Source organism: Pelobates fuscus, chromosome 9 (genome assembly GCF_036172605.1).
Source record: "Pelobates fuscus isolate aPelFus1 chromosome 9, aPelFus1.pri, whole genome shotgun sequence".
In the NCBI taxonomy this organism is placed as follows: Eukaryota; Metazoa; Chordata; class Amphibia; order Anura; family Pelobatidae; genus Pelobates; species Pelobates fuscus.
The window spans coordinates 165,239,450-165,251,688 of NC_086325.1; the positions used below are offsets into that span (position 1 = coordinate 165,239,450).

The window sequence follows — 12,239 nt, forward strand, 5'->3', positions numbered from 1 at the left end:
CACACCTCACCCTTGCTCTACAGCTTGTGGAGTTAGTGGTGTTCAGATAAAGCCCAAACGCAAGATGGTGGATACACACCCAGAACCTGGCAGTGGACAGGGACATGGTTTCATTAAAAACAGATGGAATTTATTCCAATATAATGCAAATACTTCTGAGCCACGGTAGATGTAAAGCTGAAGGCAATGGGGTAATGTGTGCGAGTACAGTTTTTGGGGGGGACTATACCTTCAAAACATGTTCAACCAACTCCAACCTCAGTCCCCAGACCTGCATAGGTGTTTCTCTGTGTGAGCATAATGCAGTTTCTCCTGCATATTCGGATAAAACAAAAGACAATGCTGCACTACGATCGTAGGAATGATTACACTTCAACCCTTCAATGGAAACAACAATTCATGGGGTTAAAAAGGAATCCATGCTTCTAAGTCACCTGCAATTCAGCCCCGTCTACAATGTTACATCAGATATGTGGTCCCGTATTGGGTGCAAATCCCTGCAATGTGCAAAATTTCATACAAAATCCTGCCGTCGGTCCCTACACCTTTAAACAATTTGAGCGAAAGCTCAGACTAGACACTTATGAAGCCAGTTTGTCATGAGAGATGTATCATACAATGTAAACAGCAGCTCAATCACATGATATTGTATCGCTGTTTGTACATCAGCCAGGAGAAAGGAGTAACTGTGTCAAACAGCACAAAGAATGGAGTAACTGGACTGATGGTTACTAGAGGGAGTCACGGGATGTTAAGGGAATTTTATTATGGAATTCACAAAAATTTAGGGGATGTGGGGGACGGGGGGAGGAATTCAAAATCCACCCCCACTCCAAATCCAAATTACCTTATCACTTCAAACAGATCACAAAATGAGGAAAGTTTCCATGGAGATGTTCATACTGGGATAGAATACACTCACTCTACAATTACTGACAAAAAATACAAACTATAAATTTAATTAATTAATGCACATCTGCTGTTCAATAACTCCGAAACCTTCCTTGCCTTTTCATTGAATTGAAAATACCATGAGGTTAGCGAGGGTCACCTTATTTAACCCTTTAAGAGTTATGGAAAGCAGTGAACATAAAAGAGTTAACACATATTGCAAGGTCGCCCGGGTTAATCACAAAAGCCCATTATAATAGGCATAAAATGTTTATCTGAGCAAGATAAAGGCCGCCATTTCGGAGAGAGAAAACACTCCAAGTTACCATGAGTTATTCTCTGTGATTAAAAGAAAAACAAACCTGTGTGTCTTTCCATTGCTCTGTGAAGACTGATACAATGACGGAATGCTGGTTGAGCTGACACCAGCGCTAAATGAGCCCGGTGTCACTATGTGCTGCAAATACTGCGCAAGCTCGCTCTAGGGGTGCACATCCAAAGGCCTGTGATTGTGACGCGTGAGATACATGCATTAGGGCTATTGCATCAAGTATATTTAACACTGGGAAACCACAATGTAACACAACATAAAATAAAAAAAAAATCTGTAAACCAGCATGTGTCAAAAAGACAGCACTTTGTTTTAATCACCGCTATTGAATAAGCGGGTAAAGAGAGGTACATGGAATGTGCAAGTAACCGAGGAGCTGCAAAAACTGTACCTTTCTTTGTGGGGGATTTTAAATGGTTGGGTGCAGATATTTGTAATAACAAAACCTGTCACCCAAAACAAAGATGCAAGTCAAAGAGAAGAACAATTTTAAAATACACTTTGTATTGGCGGCGGCGTCCAGACCATATTGCGCAGCCCAATGGTTGAGAATGTATTTTTTCAGCATGACAAATGGCCATTTTTATCTTCTTTTAATGGTTTGGACCATTTGGTCACCAAGTCCCTGCAGGTAAAATACTGCCCCCCCAGAAGGTAAAAGCCAGGGGGTCAGTAGACTGAAAAAGGATCTGTCCAGCATCGGATGTAGGAGGTCGCAGACAGGAATTATGGAAGAGGAGTGACACAGGGCTGTAAGGAAGGATGGCCCCATCCTCAAAGCTCTTCATAATCTTCCCCCGTCTGGGGTTGGCTCGGGGCCCCACCACCCAGGAAGGCTTCCAGTTCATCATAAGCATCCTTTTCAGGTCTCTTTTTCGGCTTTTTCTTTTTTTCGTCCTTCCCCTCCTCCTTCTCTTTGCTTTTTTTGTGTTTGGTCTTCTTCTTGGCAGATTTGTCTTCTTCTGGAGCCTGTTGTGGAAAAAGAAACAATCAAGTCATGGAAAATCACACAGAAAAGCAAGACACGGATGCAACCCCTTATGGAAGAGGATGTCAGAATAGCCATAACAGGAAGAAAAGAAAAATCACACACACACAAAAATATTGGTACAGCCTGGTGCTACATCCCCATATTTAGACGGCTCAATTTCCTACCTCTTAAAAAGAGAAAACACAGATTTTGAATTAATTTCTAGGAGCAATCATTTGCTGTATGATCAAGACAGAACACCTTGATACAGGCCCTCCAGTATGAAACCAGTATGTGTAAGATAATATGCAATTTTTTATGAAGCATTAAGATACAATCAGCAATATTTATGCACTGTGTTCCATGCGAAAGGACCATCACCCTGGTGATTGCGGAATTCATATTCCCACAGGTAATCTCTTTAATGCTGGCAGGTTTAACTATACGTGAACTGAAAGGTATATCATAGTCACAGCCTCTTAATGATGGGGTACTGTTTTTATCCAAGGAATTTGTTTAGCTTTCCATTTTTTTTTTTCTGGGCCAAACAGAAAATATTCATATCCCATCTAAACTGGAACATAACTGATCTAATCTTTGTTTTATTTTAACTCCACTTTCTAGGCAGCATCTACATTCCCGGAAATAATATTGTATCTGTATACACAATACCTACTACACTGACAAAGCCCAAAAGGAAGCAAAGTAGGAGAAATGCAACTATGTAAACGTTTGGGTAGAGGGATGCAGAATACACATGGAGTGTGTCCAAATCTTAGAGTCGCAATAAATGAAAAGGCAACTAAAGGAATGTCTCGTTTGGGAGAAACTTATTAATCAGATTAATGATATTTTAAGTCTGAAAACCATTAAAAGAAAACGTTCAGATCACCTCCTTGGATTTTTTCTTCTTCTTCTTTTTCAGTCTGGAATTCCGGCTCTCTTTATCTAGAAATAAAAACAGAAAAGACAGGAAATCAGTGACGAGTCGAATAGCCGCTCACAGCTTAATTCATACAGCCGGGACCTTCTGTATGTCTGGGAAACGTCACTTTTCCTTGATTGACATCTACATACCTTCCTCGGGATTATCGTTGGTCACTTTCTCGTCAAATCCCAGACCAAAAAGATCTGCTTCCTCCTTTAATTTAAAAGCGGGTACAATTGGTTTTGGAGTGAGTGAAGGTTGTGACGGGGCTGTTTCCTCACTAGAACTGTCAGATATATTGTTCAGCACTGGGAGTGCATCCTGAGGGCAATATAAAACACAATCTGCTCACAATATGCCATAACGGAGGATATTGCGCACACACAGGAATGACACTGTTACTCACTGCGCTTTTAGTGACACGACTTGAATCTTCACTGTCGAAATCTGGATCGTCCATGACAAAGGACAGCATTTGTGTGGCTATTGGCCCCTCCTGGTCACTGTCAGACTCCTCCTGGATCCCTGCCTTTCCTTTCTTGGATTTGGTAGACGTCGGCCCTGAAGATGGTGCTTTTGCTTGGGACTGACTCTGTTTTTCCAGTTGAATCGGAGGACGGATCTGGGAGCTTGTGACCTTTGAAGTTTTCCTAAAATGCAAGCACAATGTGAAATTATATGTCTTCCACACATTCAAAGGGGAAATTAAATGAATGTTTGTATCATGAATTAGACAAATCCGCTACTACAGACAAAAAAAACAACAACAACAGTTCCTGTCAGTGTAATTGGTGTATCAGAGAGAGGGAAAACAATCCAATAAGCTCCTGCAGGGAATCCTCCCCTTTCTATTGAAAAGGCTGCGCTGTACAACATAGCTTTTATATTACCTGGGGGAAAATAAAGACATATAGATCACTTGTGAAAATGAAGGGTAGCCTCCCACTCTCCAAGAGCAAGGTCTGCTGTGCACAAGTGCAATTTTTTTATTTTAATGAAGGAATCCTAAAAGCACCGTACATGCATGCGCACTTGATAGATTTCCCAATAATAAGAATGGGAAACGAAGGATTGGCTGAGAGATCAGAAACTCTCTCTGCAAACTGGATCAAATCCCAGAAAAAAAAAAACTAAAACCAGGATGCTTACTTCGAAATGTGTCTTCATGTTTTGAACATTTTAATCAATTGTGTTTTTTAGAAAGACTACCCACCCCAATCATTTGACTTGACCCCTGGATGGAGGTGCCTGGCAGGTGATATATATGCACACCCACCTCCAGGTGAGTCTGCCAGGAGACCTAACAATCTCTGCACAAGAAGATGGATTTAGCGTCTGTTGTGTGGCACGCCAGAAGTGCCGATTACCATTAATTCTTGCTTTACAGGAGAGAAAACACTGACAAGTTATTCTCTCTACTGGAGAAAGTCAGAACTCTACCGGAGTAATTTCTCTAGGCTTTGTTGTTTGTATGGATGTAATTTATGACGTGTTTGTTGAATGAGTATGGTGATCTAGGCGGACGTGTGCTGGGTTACATGAGATTACACAGTTAACACGCTGGCAGGACGTCTCGCTCAGTGGGATTCTGGGACTGGCTGTCTGAAAAGATTTCACAGCCTGTACTCCCAGTAATCAATACCGCGATCAATGGCTGTCCTGTGCGGATAATCTACTGCTCCACAATCACCGACTTCCTGTTGATCTTAATGAAACCTGGTCAATCAATGCTAAGATCCCGTGTTTGTCTCAGCAAAAGACGGCTGAGAACTCATTTCACACTGTGTTACCCATGCCAACCTTGGATTCGTCTGACCTCCTAGCACGCCAGGATTGTGGCAACCGGAAGAAGACATTTAAAAACCAGCACAAACCATATCTCATTGTATTTTTTTTATGTGCTGCATATTTAACCTCAAGCCAGTCAGCAGGATGAATGTCCTCATAAATACTTAATAGCATTGATTGGGGGGGGGGGATTCATCCAGTGCTGCTACAAAGAGATTTTATAGCGACAGTAATACATAGAAAAAAAAATAAGTTTTGGGGAAACTCTTCCCCAGTACCAATTGTACATTTGTACATCTTCACTATGGCATGATCAGATTAGGGAGTAAACCAGTCATCAATAAGAAATAGCAGGTCAGTGTGCAATTACTACAGCAGCTGGGATCAGGGATAAACCATGCAGGCAAGTTAACGGTTTAACCCTTTGAGATAAGACAGTGCCTGAGGACCTCCTTGCACCATAAGAACTCAATTCTGATTAAGTTATGGTTCCCTTTAAATCAGGATTAGGTGCCCATGTTCTAGAAAGGGGCAAAGAAATATACGATGCAGTGTTCCTCTCGGACTATCTAATGCAATGAAAATCAGTGGCTTTCAACAAAATATTTTATTAATGCAGAAGGGGGGGGGGGGGGGGGGGGGGAAGTGATATAGCCCTCTACTCCTCTACTGCCAATACTTTTTAAATACATTTCAAAAATCAAAAACAAAATTGTATTGCTTCTGTCTATTGTGCTGCTGAATGTGTGTGTGTTCTGTGAAGGACATATATATTATTTGTAAAGCACAGACACAATATCAGAAATCAGGCGGTTAAACCTTCACTTTTGCTGTGAGATTTAACCTTGCTGCTTCACGGTCAGTAAAGTAGAATTAATTCTATGCAGTGCTTGGGTGCATTCACAGCGACACGTTTCCATAATACCAGTTCCCACCCGTGGCTCAGGAATGGAATGAACACTTACATCAGTTTGGGCGTATTAGATGCCCTTTGTAAGACATGGATATAACTGGGCGCCATCAGGAGCCAGCTGAAAAACTACATGCCACAATTTAACCCTTACAAGAGCAGAGTTAGGCATGTTTCTTGATAATATGTCATGTGAATTGTGTGAATGGTTTTCATGTTTCAATATCCCAGCTGAGAGGGTTAATCTGTTTATCTGGCCATTGACTGAACGAAGAATCAGACGACTTGTGACTATATGATCCTGCTCCGATGGGTGGAAAGCTTCCCCTGCAATTACTCTGAAAGCCATCCTTCCCTAATGCAGGCATAGAAGCGGAGGAAGAATGCAAGGAGCAGGATGGAGGCAGCACATCCCTGAATGGTTAGACCCATTCCTGTCCTGGACAGCTGGAAGTGGGGGGGAGGAGGGAGGATTATTTAATCGCGGCAGTAGTTAAAGCACTTGGAATGGGGACAGATCCCCTTTAAATTTGCACTCTCCTGGCCCAAGTAGGGGACACTAACCAAACCAGGAACTGAAATCAAAGAGGAAAGTAAGCGTGGCCTTCTGCTGAACACAAAGTATATCCTGGAAAGGGATTTACTAAAACAAACACTCTGCAGCAGACCATTTAAACATAAAAAAAAAAAAAAAAAAAAAACAACTATCTGCACACTGGAGCACTAGGTTTATTCCCTTATCAGAGTACTGTGGAGAAGGGACCAGGGAATTTAGGCCAAGTTGGAAAGATTCTCTCGCTCAGCTATTGCTCCTAAAACTTTACCCATAATTCACAGTTTGATTAATAAATCTTATTTTGCAGGTTTGAACTTTTTTCTTTAAGAGGCGTGGCTTCGTAAAAGCAGAAAAAAGAAGAAGAATGGGTTTATATGGCACATTGCTAGAACAAGCTCTGCAAATGGAAATCGATATGCAACATCGGAAAGGCTGTTCATAGCCGAAAACCATTTCACAATACGATAAAACATACTGCACCCGTACAAAGTATCCTTCCCCACAATGCAGACAACAATATGGAAACACTGGAAGGATGCACAAGTCATGATTCCCTGGCGAGTATCAGTCAATCAGCCCCTCGGTCAGCAGCTGCTTGTTTTACCAAGCAGAGTAAGCTTTTTGCCCTATGTTTTAACTTTCTCCACTGTATGACGTACCAGGGGTCTGTCTCCAAGTCGCTATCCTTGTCTGCAGCGATCGTTACAGCCGGTGTATGGTCCTCTTCATCGCTGGACAATGTGATGTTCTTGCTGGGAATCACGGTGAGTGTAGCGGTCTTCGCTGCTAGTCTGTCATCAAGATCAAGATCGTCCTGAAAGCCAGCAACCATTGGGTTTGTACCAGGAAGCTCCCCATCACTGTAAAGGGACAAGAGAAGGATTGATAAGTCACTGTGTGAGCAGGGACCCAATATAACTATAACCAGAAGGAGTGTGAATTAAACAATAGCATGCCTTGCAGTTTACAGTTTGATCAGCTATATTTTTCTGTTACTTGGAAAACATATTAAAGTTGACCGGTCAGTACAGTTTTTTTTTTATATAAACCAATCTCCTTTGGGTAAACTATTCCATTTATGGAATGAAATATATTGTTTTTAAAAGCTGGTTGCTGAAATAGATGTAAGCAAAACTGCACAAAGCCACCCAGCTAAAGGATGGTTTACACACAAATCAGTTTAATCAGGATTTTGATGACACATGAAAAGTGATGCCCTGAGGTATAGATGATTAATATAATGTATTAAGGAAATCCATCAGGAATTACATGTCTGTGACCCTGAGCCTATAGTGTTCCTTTAATATCAATATCCAAATATTACAGGTGATACTCGAAAAATTTGAATATCGTGCAAAAGTTAATTTATTTCAGTAATGCAACGTAAAAGGGGAAACTAATATATGATATAGACGCATTACATGCAAAGCAAGATAGTTCAAGCCGTGATTTGTCATAAGTGCGATGATTATGGCTTACAGCTCATGAAAACCCCAAATCCACAATCTCAGTAAATTAGAATATTACATGCAATCAATAAAACAAGGAGTGTACATAGAACAATATCGGACCTCTGAAAAGTATAAGCATGCATATGGACTCAGTACTTGGTTTGGGCCCCTTTTGCAGCAATTACTGCCTCAATGCGGCGTGGCATGGAAGCTATCAGCCTGTGGCACTGCTGAGGTGTTATGGAAGACCAGGATGCTTCAATAGCAGCCTTCAGCTCTTCTGCATTGTTCGGTCTCATGTCTCATCTTTCTCTTGGCAATGACCCATAGATTTTCTATGGGGTTCAGGTCAGGCGAGTTTGCTGGCCAATCAAGCACAGTAATCCCACTGTCACTGAACCAGGCTTTGGTGCTTTTGGCAGTGTGGAAAATGAAGTCAGCATCCCCATAAAGCTAGTCTGCGGAAGGAAGCATGAAGTGCTCCAAAATCTCCTGGTAGATGGCTGCGTTGGCCCTGGACTTAATAAAGCACAGTGGACCAACACTAGCAGATGACATGGCTCCCTAAACCAACACAGACTGTGGAAACTGCAAACTGGACCTCAAGCATCTTGCAGTGTGTGCCTCTCCATTCCTCCTCTAGACTCTGGGTCCTTGGTTTGAAAATGAGATGCAAAAGTTGCTCTCATCAGAAAAGAGGACTTTCGACCACTGGGCAACAGACCAGGTCTGTTTTTCTTTAGCCCAGGTAAGATACTTCTGACGTTTTTTGTTCAGGAGTGGCTTGACAAGAGGAATACGACATCTGAAGCCCATATCCAGGATCCGTCTGTTTGTGGTGGCTCTTGATTCACTGACTCCAGCCTCAGTCCACTCCTTGTGAAAGTCCCCAACACATTCGAATGGCCTTTTCCTGACAATCCTCTCCAGGCTGCGGTCATTCCTGCTTCTTGTGCACCTTTTTCTTCCACACTTTTCCCTTCCACATAACTTTCTATTAATGTGCTTTGATACATCACTTTAGGGAACATCCAACTTCCTTCACAATTACCTTTTGAGGCTTTCCCTCCTTATGGAGGGTGTCAATGATGGTTTTCTGCACAGCTGCCATGATTGTGATTCCTACTGAACCAGACTGAGAGACCATTTAAAGGCTCAGAAACCCTTTGCAGGTGTTATGGCTTACTTAGCTGATTAGAGTGGGACACTGTGAGCCTAGAATATTGCACCTTTTCACAATATTATAATTTACTGAGATTGTGGGTTTGTGGTTTTCATGAGCTGTAAGTCATAATCATTGCACTTATGACAAATCATGGCTTGAACTATCTTGCTTTGCATGTAATGTGTCTATCTTATATATCAGTTTCCCCTTTTACGTTGCATTACTGAAATAAATGAACTTTTGCACGATATTCTAATTTTTCGAGCATCACCTGTATATGCAAAAAAATTGCTTCTGAAATTCAACGTACCCATTTGGAAGCAATATACATAGCACAACGTATTCTCTATTACAGTGTTTCACAAACCAGTCCTCGCGATCCAACAGCCCCGGTTTGGTCAGAATCTCCATTGGGATAAAAAAAGGGAAGTACATAAATCCCGGACTGTTGGTGGGCCATGAGGACTGGTTTGGGAACCACTGCTCTTTAACATGGTCAGGCAATCTGTGGCATGGTAGATGTTGGTTTGTCAGCATTATGGAAGTAAGAGCATTATGGGAGACGTAGTCCACAACAACTGGAACACCAAAGGTCACCATCCCTGCTCTACAATGTGATCAGCGTTTAGTTTTGCATGAGGAGTTCCTGTTTAGGTCTATAAATATCTCCACTATAACAAGCAGTAATGGGCTCCTGTGGCATTATCCTTTTTACTGATACAGAAGTGTAAGGAACACAGGCTCTTGCTCTATACACACGTACGGCTGTTTACTGGACCAGAATGTGGGATAAAATGAGGGAAAGAAACAGGAGCCAGACTCGCCTGTCGCTGTCTTTCCTCTCTCTGGGTGTTGCTCTCTCCGTCTCTTTTTGGGTCACACTATCCTCCAGAAAGCTACGGTCTAGGCTCTCGTCAGGAACAAAATCCTCCACGCTCTGCACTTTTTTAATCTGCTCGCCACCAGGGGATTCACTGTCTACTGGAGAAAGTAAAGTATGGATACATAGCAAGGAATACAACATTTTGTATCAATCCTACGGAGAGACCAGGTATGATGTTACATGACAAAAAACAAAACACACTTAAAAGCAACACTTCATATTAAACACCATTTAGTTCTATCAAAAGACATTTAAAATGCTGCATATAGACTCCAGGCACCATTATTACTTCAATTCTATGAAGTGGTCATGGTTCCTGGAGTAACCCTTTACATTAGCTGGGGTACTTTTACAGAGTATGAGGAGAGAACCTGAGCGTTTACTAGATTTTGAAGAAAGCTATACTGACTTGGTCAGGCCAAAGGCCAGTAATGATTATATTCGTACACATGGAACACTGCATCTCAAAAAATCATTGTATGAGAAATTTTACATATTCTGAATGTTATAACAGTCATAACAAGAAAGACTCCAAGTGCTGACAAATTTTACTTTCATATATCGTACATTAATCTACTCCACTAAGTAAAGATACTGAATTCTGTGCTGACATCATATGCGTGTCCATACGCACACATGTGTACATGCAGTATTTTTGAACCGGAGCATGTATAAAATGTTGTTACTACACAGCATCAGTAGTTAAAATGAGAAAGTTAAAAAGGGGCAAAGAGAACTCTCATGGCTCAGAACAGTCGTCCTCACCCGCTTTGGCCGGAACATTTTCCGGAGTGGAGGAACCAAAGAGCCGAGACATGAATCCACGCCTTGGTTGTGTTGCTTGGGTTGGTGGTGGTGAAGACACAGTGGAAGGTGATGGGGCAGGGGGTTCTGGGAAATCAGACACAGGAGGTGGCGGGGAAGCAGCTATAGGAGGAGTAGCAGGAATCAAAGACGATATCTGCAGAGGAGTCCCTGGGCCAGAGCTATCAGGAGACCCTGTGCTCGGAGGGACCACTGGAGACTGAGAACCGGAGGCTGGACTTTGGCCGTTGGTGGATACAGGCGAAGCCAGATGCTTATTTGTTTCTAACATTTCCAAAAAGCTGCAGAGATCATAAAATGAGCAATTAGACAGGTTCAAATCATGGTGTTCCTATACATTTAACTAAACCTACAGAGCAGATGAGACCACCTCCAAGATCATAAATAAAGTGCAAGTGATTGAACTCAGTTCTTAACATGTCCCACAAGGCACAATAACCGTCTGTACAGGCTATACTGGTAAAGCACGTTACCATGTACATATTATTAATTTAAATACATACATAACCATATTCTGAGATATACCAAGCGGCAACACCTAGTACATGACATGCTATATTCTGGAGAAAAAAGTAGACGATTTATGACCAATGTCAAATCCCCCCCCAAACAACATAGAACAACAGCTTCCCATTAGCACAGCAAAAATAATTAAAATAGAAAAAGTACCGTACATTGGCTTAAATCTACCCCAATAATCTATCAGAGTTATTCACGAAAGTGATAACTGCCAAAAATTAAAATAAATTAAATGTGGATATCAAATTTGAGGTCAAACTGAAAACAGAATTGACTTCTAATTCATCTATTCTGGGCGAAATTTTTAAATTTACTTTGAATTCCAGTCAATTCTCACTTTAGTGAATAACCCTGTATGATTCTATTCCATCTTACTGACAAAAAGCACCATCTTGTCTCAGTTCCTCTAAATCTGCTCATTAAGGCAATCGTCCGACTCGACTCTGTACAATATAAAGGCCGGTATAATGTCACTAAGCTGGTAACTGTATAGAATTGCAAACTTTTAAATGGAAATATTCTCCAGATCAACGATTTGTCCCAAGGCAGCTACTTGAGTTACAATTTCTTTGTCAATTCTCTAGAACAAGCTTTGACGTGACAGCAGGTACTAATCATTCACAACCTCGGAACAGACAACACCAATAAGTACGAAATAAACCTGTCACAAGGGAATCAAACATAAAGCGTACTCCCTATGCATGTTTATTACTAGGATGCATCCGTTTCTCTGTTTATGGCCCTAACCCCTGTCCCTAAAAATATAAATCAGCACTATTTATGAACAACAATGACTCCTGCAGGAAGATGTTAATAGATTAACACCTCTAGACATTTCAGGAAATGCTACTACGCCCCTTTGGGCTGACCCCAGCATTATAGGACGCCAGGACATAAAAGGTTAACGTATGACCTACATTTCGTAGTTCTGCTCCTCCGTCTCCTGCTGCACGGACAGTTCCTCTAGCGTTGCATCGATGTCCAGCTGATTCGTCTCCAGTTGCCGTAACAAGGTCTCTCTC

The 12,239-nt window shown here is 41.7% G+C and overlaps 1 protein-coding gene across 5 annotated transcripts in view; it reads right to left on the reverse strand.

Moving 5' to 3' along the window:
* Positions 1–219: 219 nt before the first annotated feature.
* Positions 220–12,239, reverse strand: part of RABL6 (RAB, member RAS oncogene family like 6) — a 39,421-nt gene continuing 27,401 nt past the window's right edge. For 4 of the 5 annotated variants that reach the window (XM_063432983.1, XM_063432984.1, XM_063432986.1 and 1 more), the window contains 8 exons: positions 12,135–12,238; positions 10,639–10,979; positions 9,815–9,971; positions 7,034–7,234; positions 3,527–3,770; positions 3,270–3,441; positions 3,085–3,140; positions 220–2,191 (listed from right to left, as the gene is read on the reverse strand). In XM_063432983.1, coding sequence (XP_063289053.1) covers positions 1,997–2,191; positions 3,085–3,140; positions 3,270–3,441; positions 3,527–3,770; positions 7,034–7,234; positions 9,815–9,971; positions 10,639–10,979; positions 12,135–12,238 — 1,470 coding nt within the window. In that variant the 3' untranslated portion in view covers positions 220–1,996. The remainder of the gene's footprint in view (positions 2,192–3,084; positions 3,141–3,269; positions 3,442–3,526; positions 3,771–7,033; positions 7,235–9,814; positions 9,972–10,638; positions 10,980–12,134; position 12,239) is intronic. The other variant, XM_063432987.1, reaches the window with a different exon arrangement.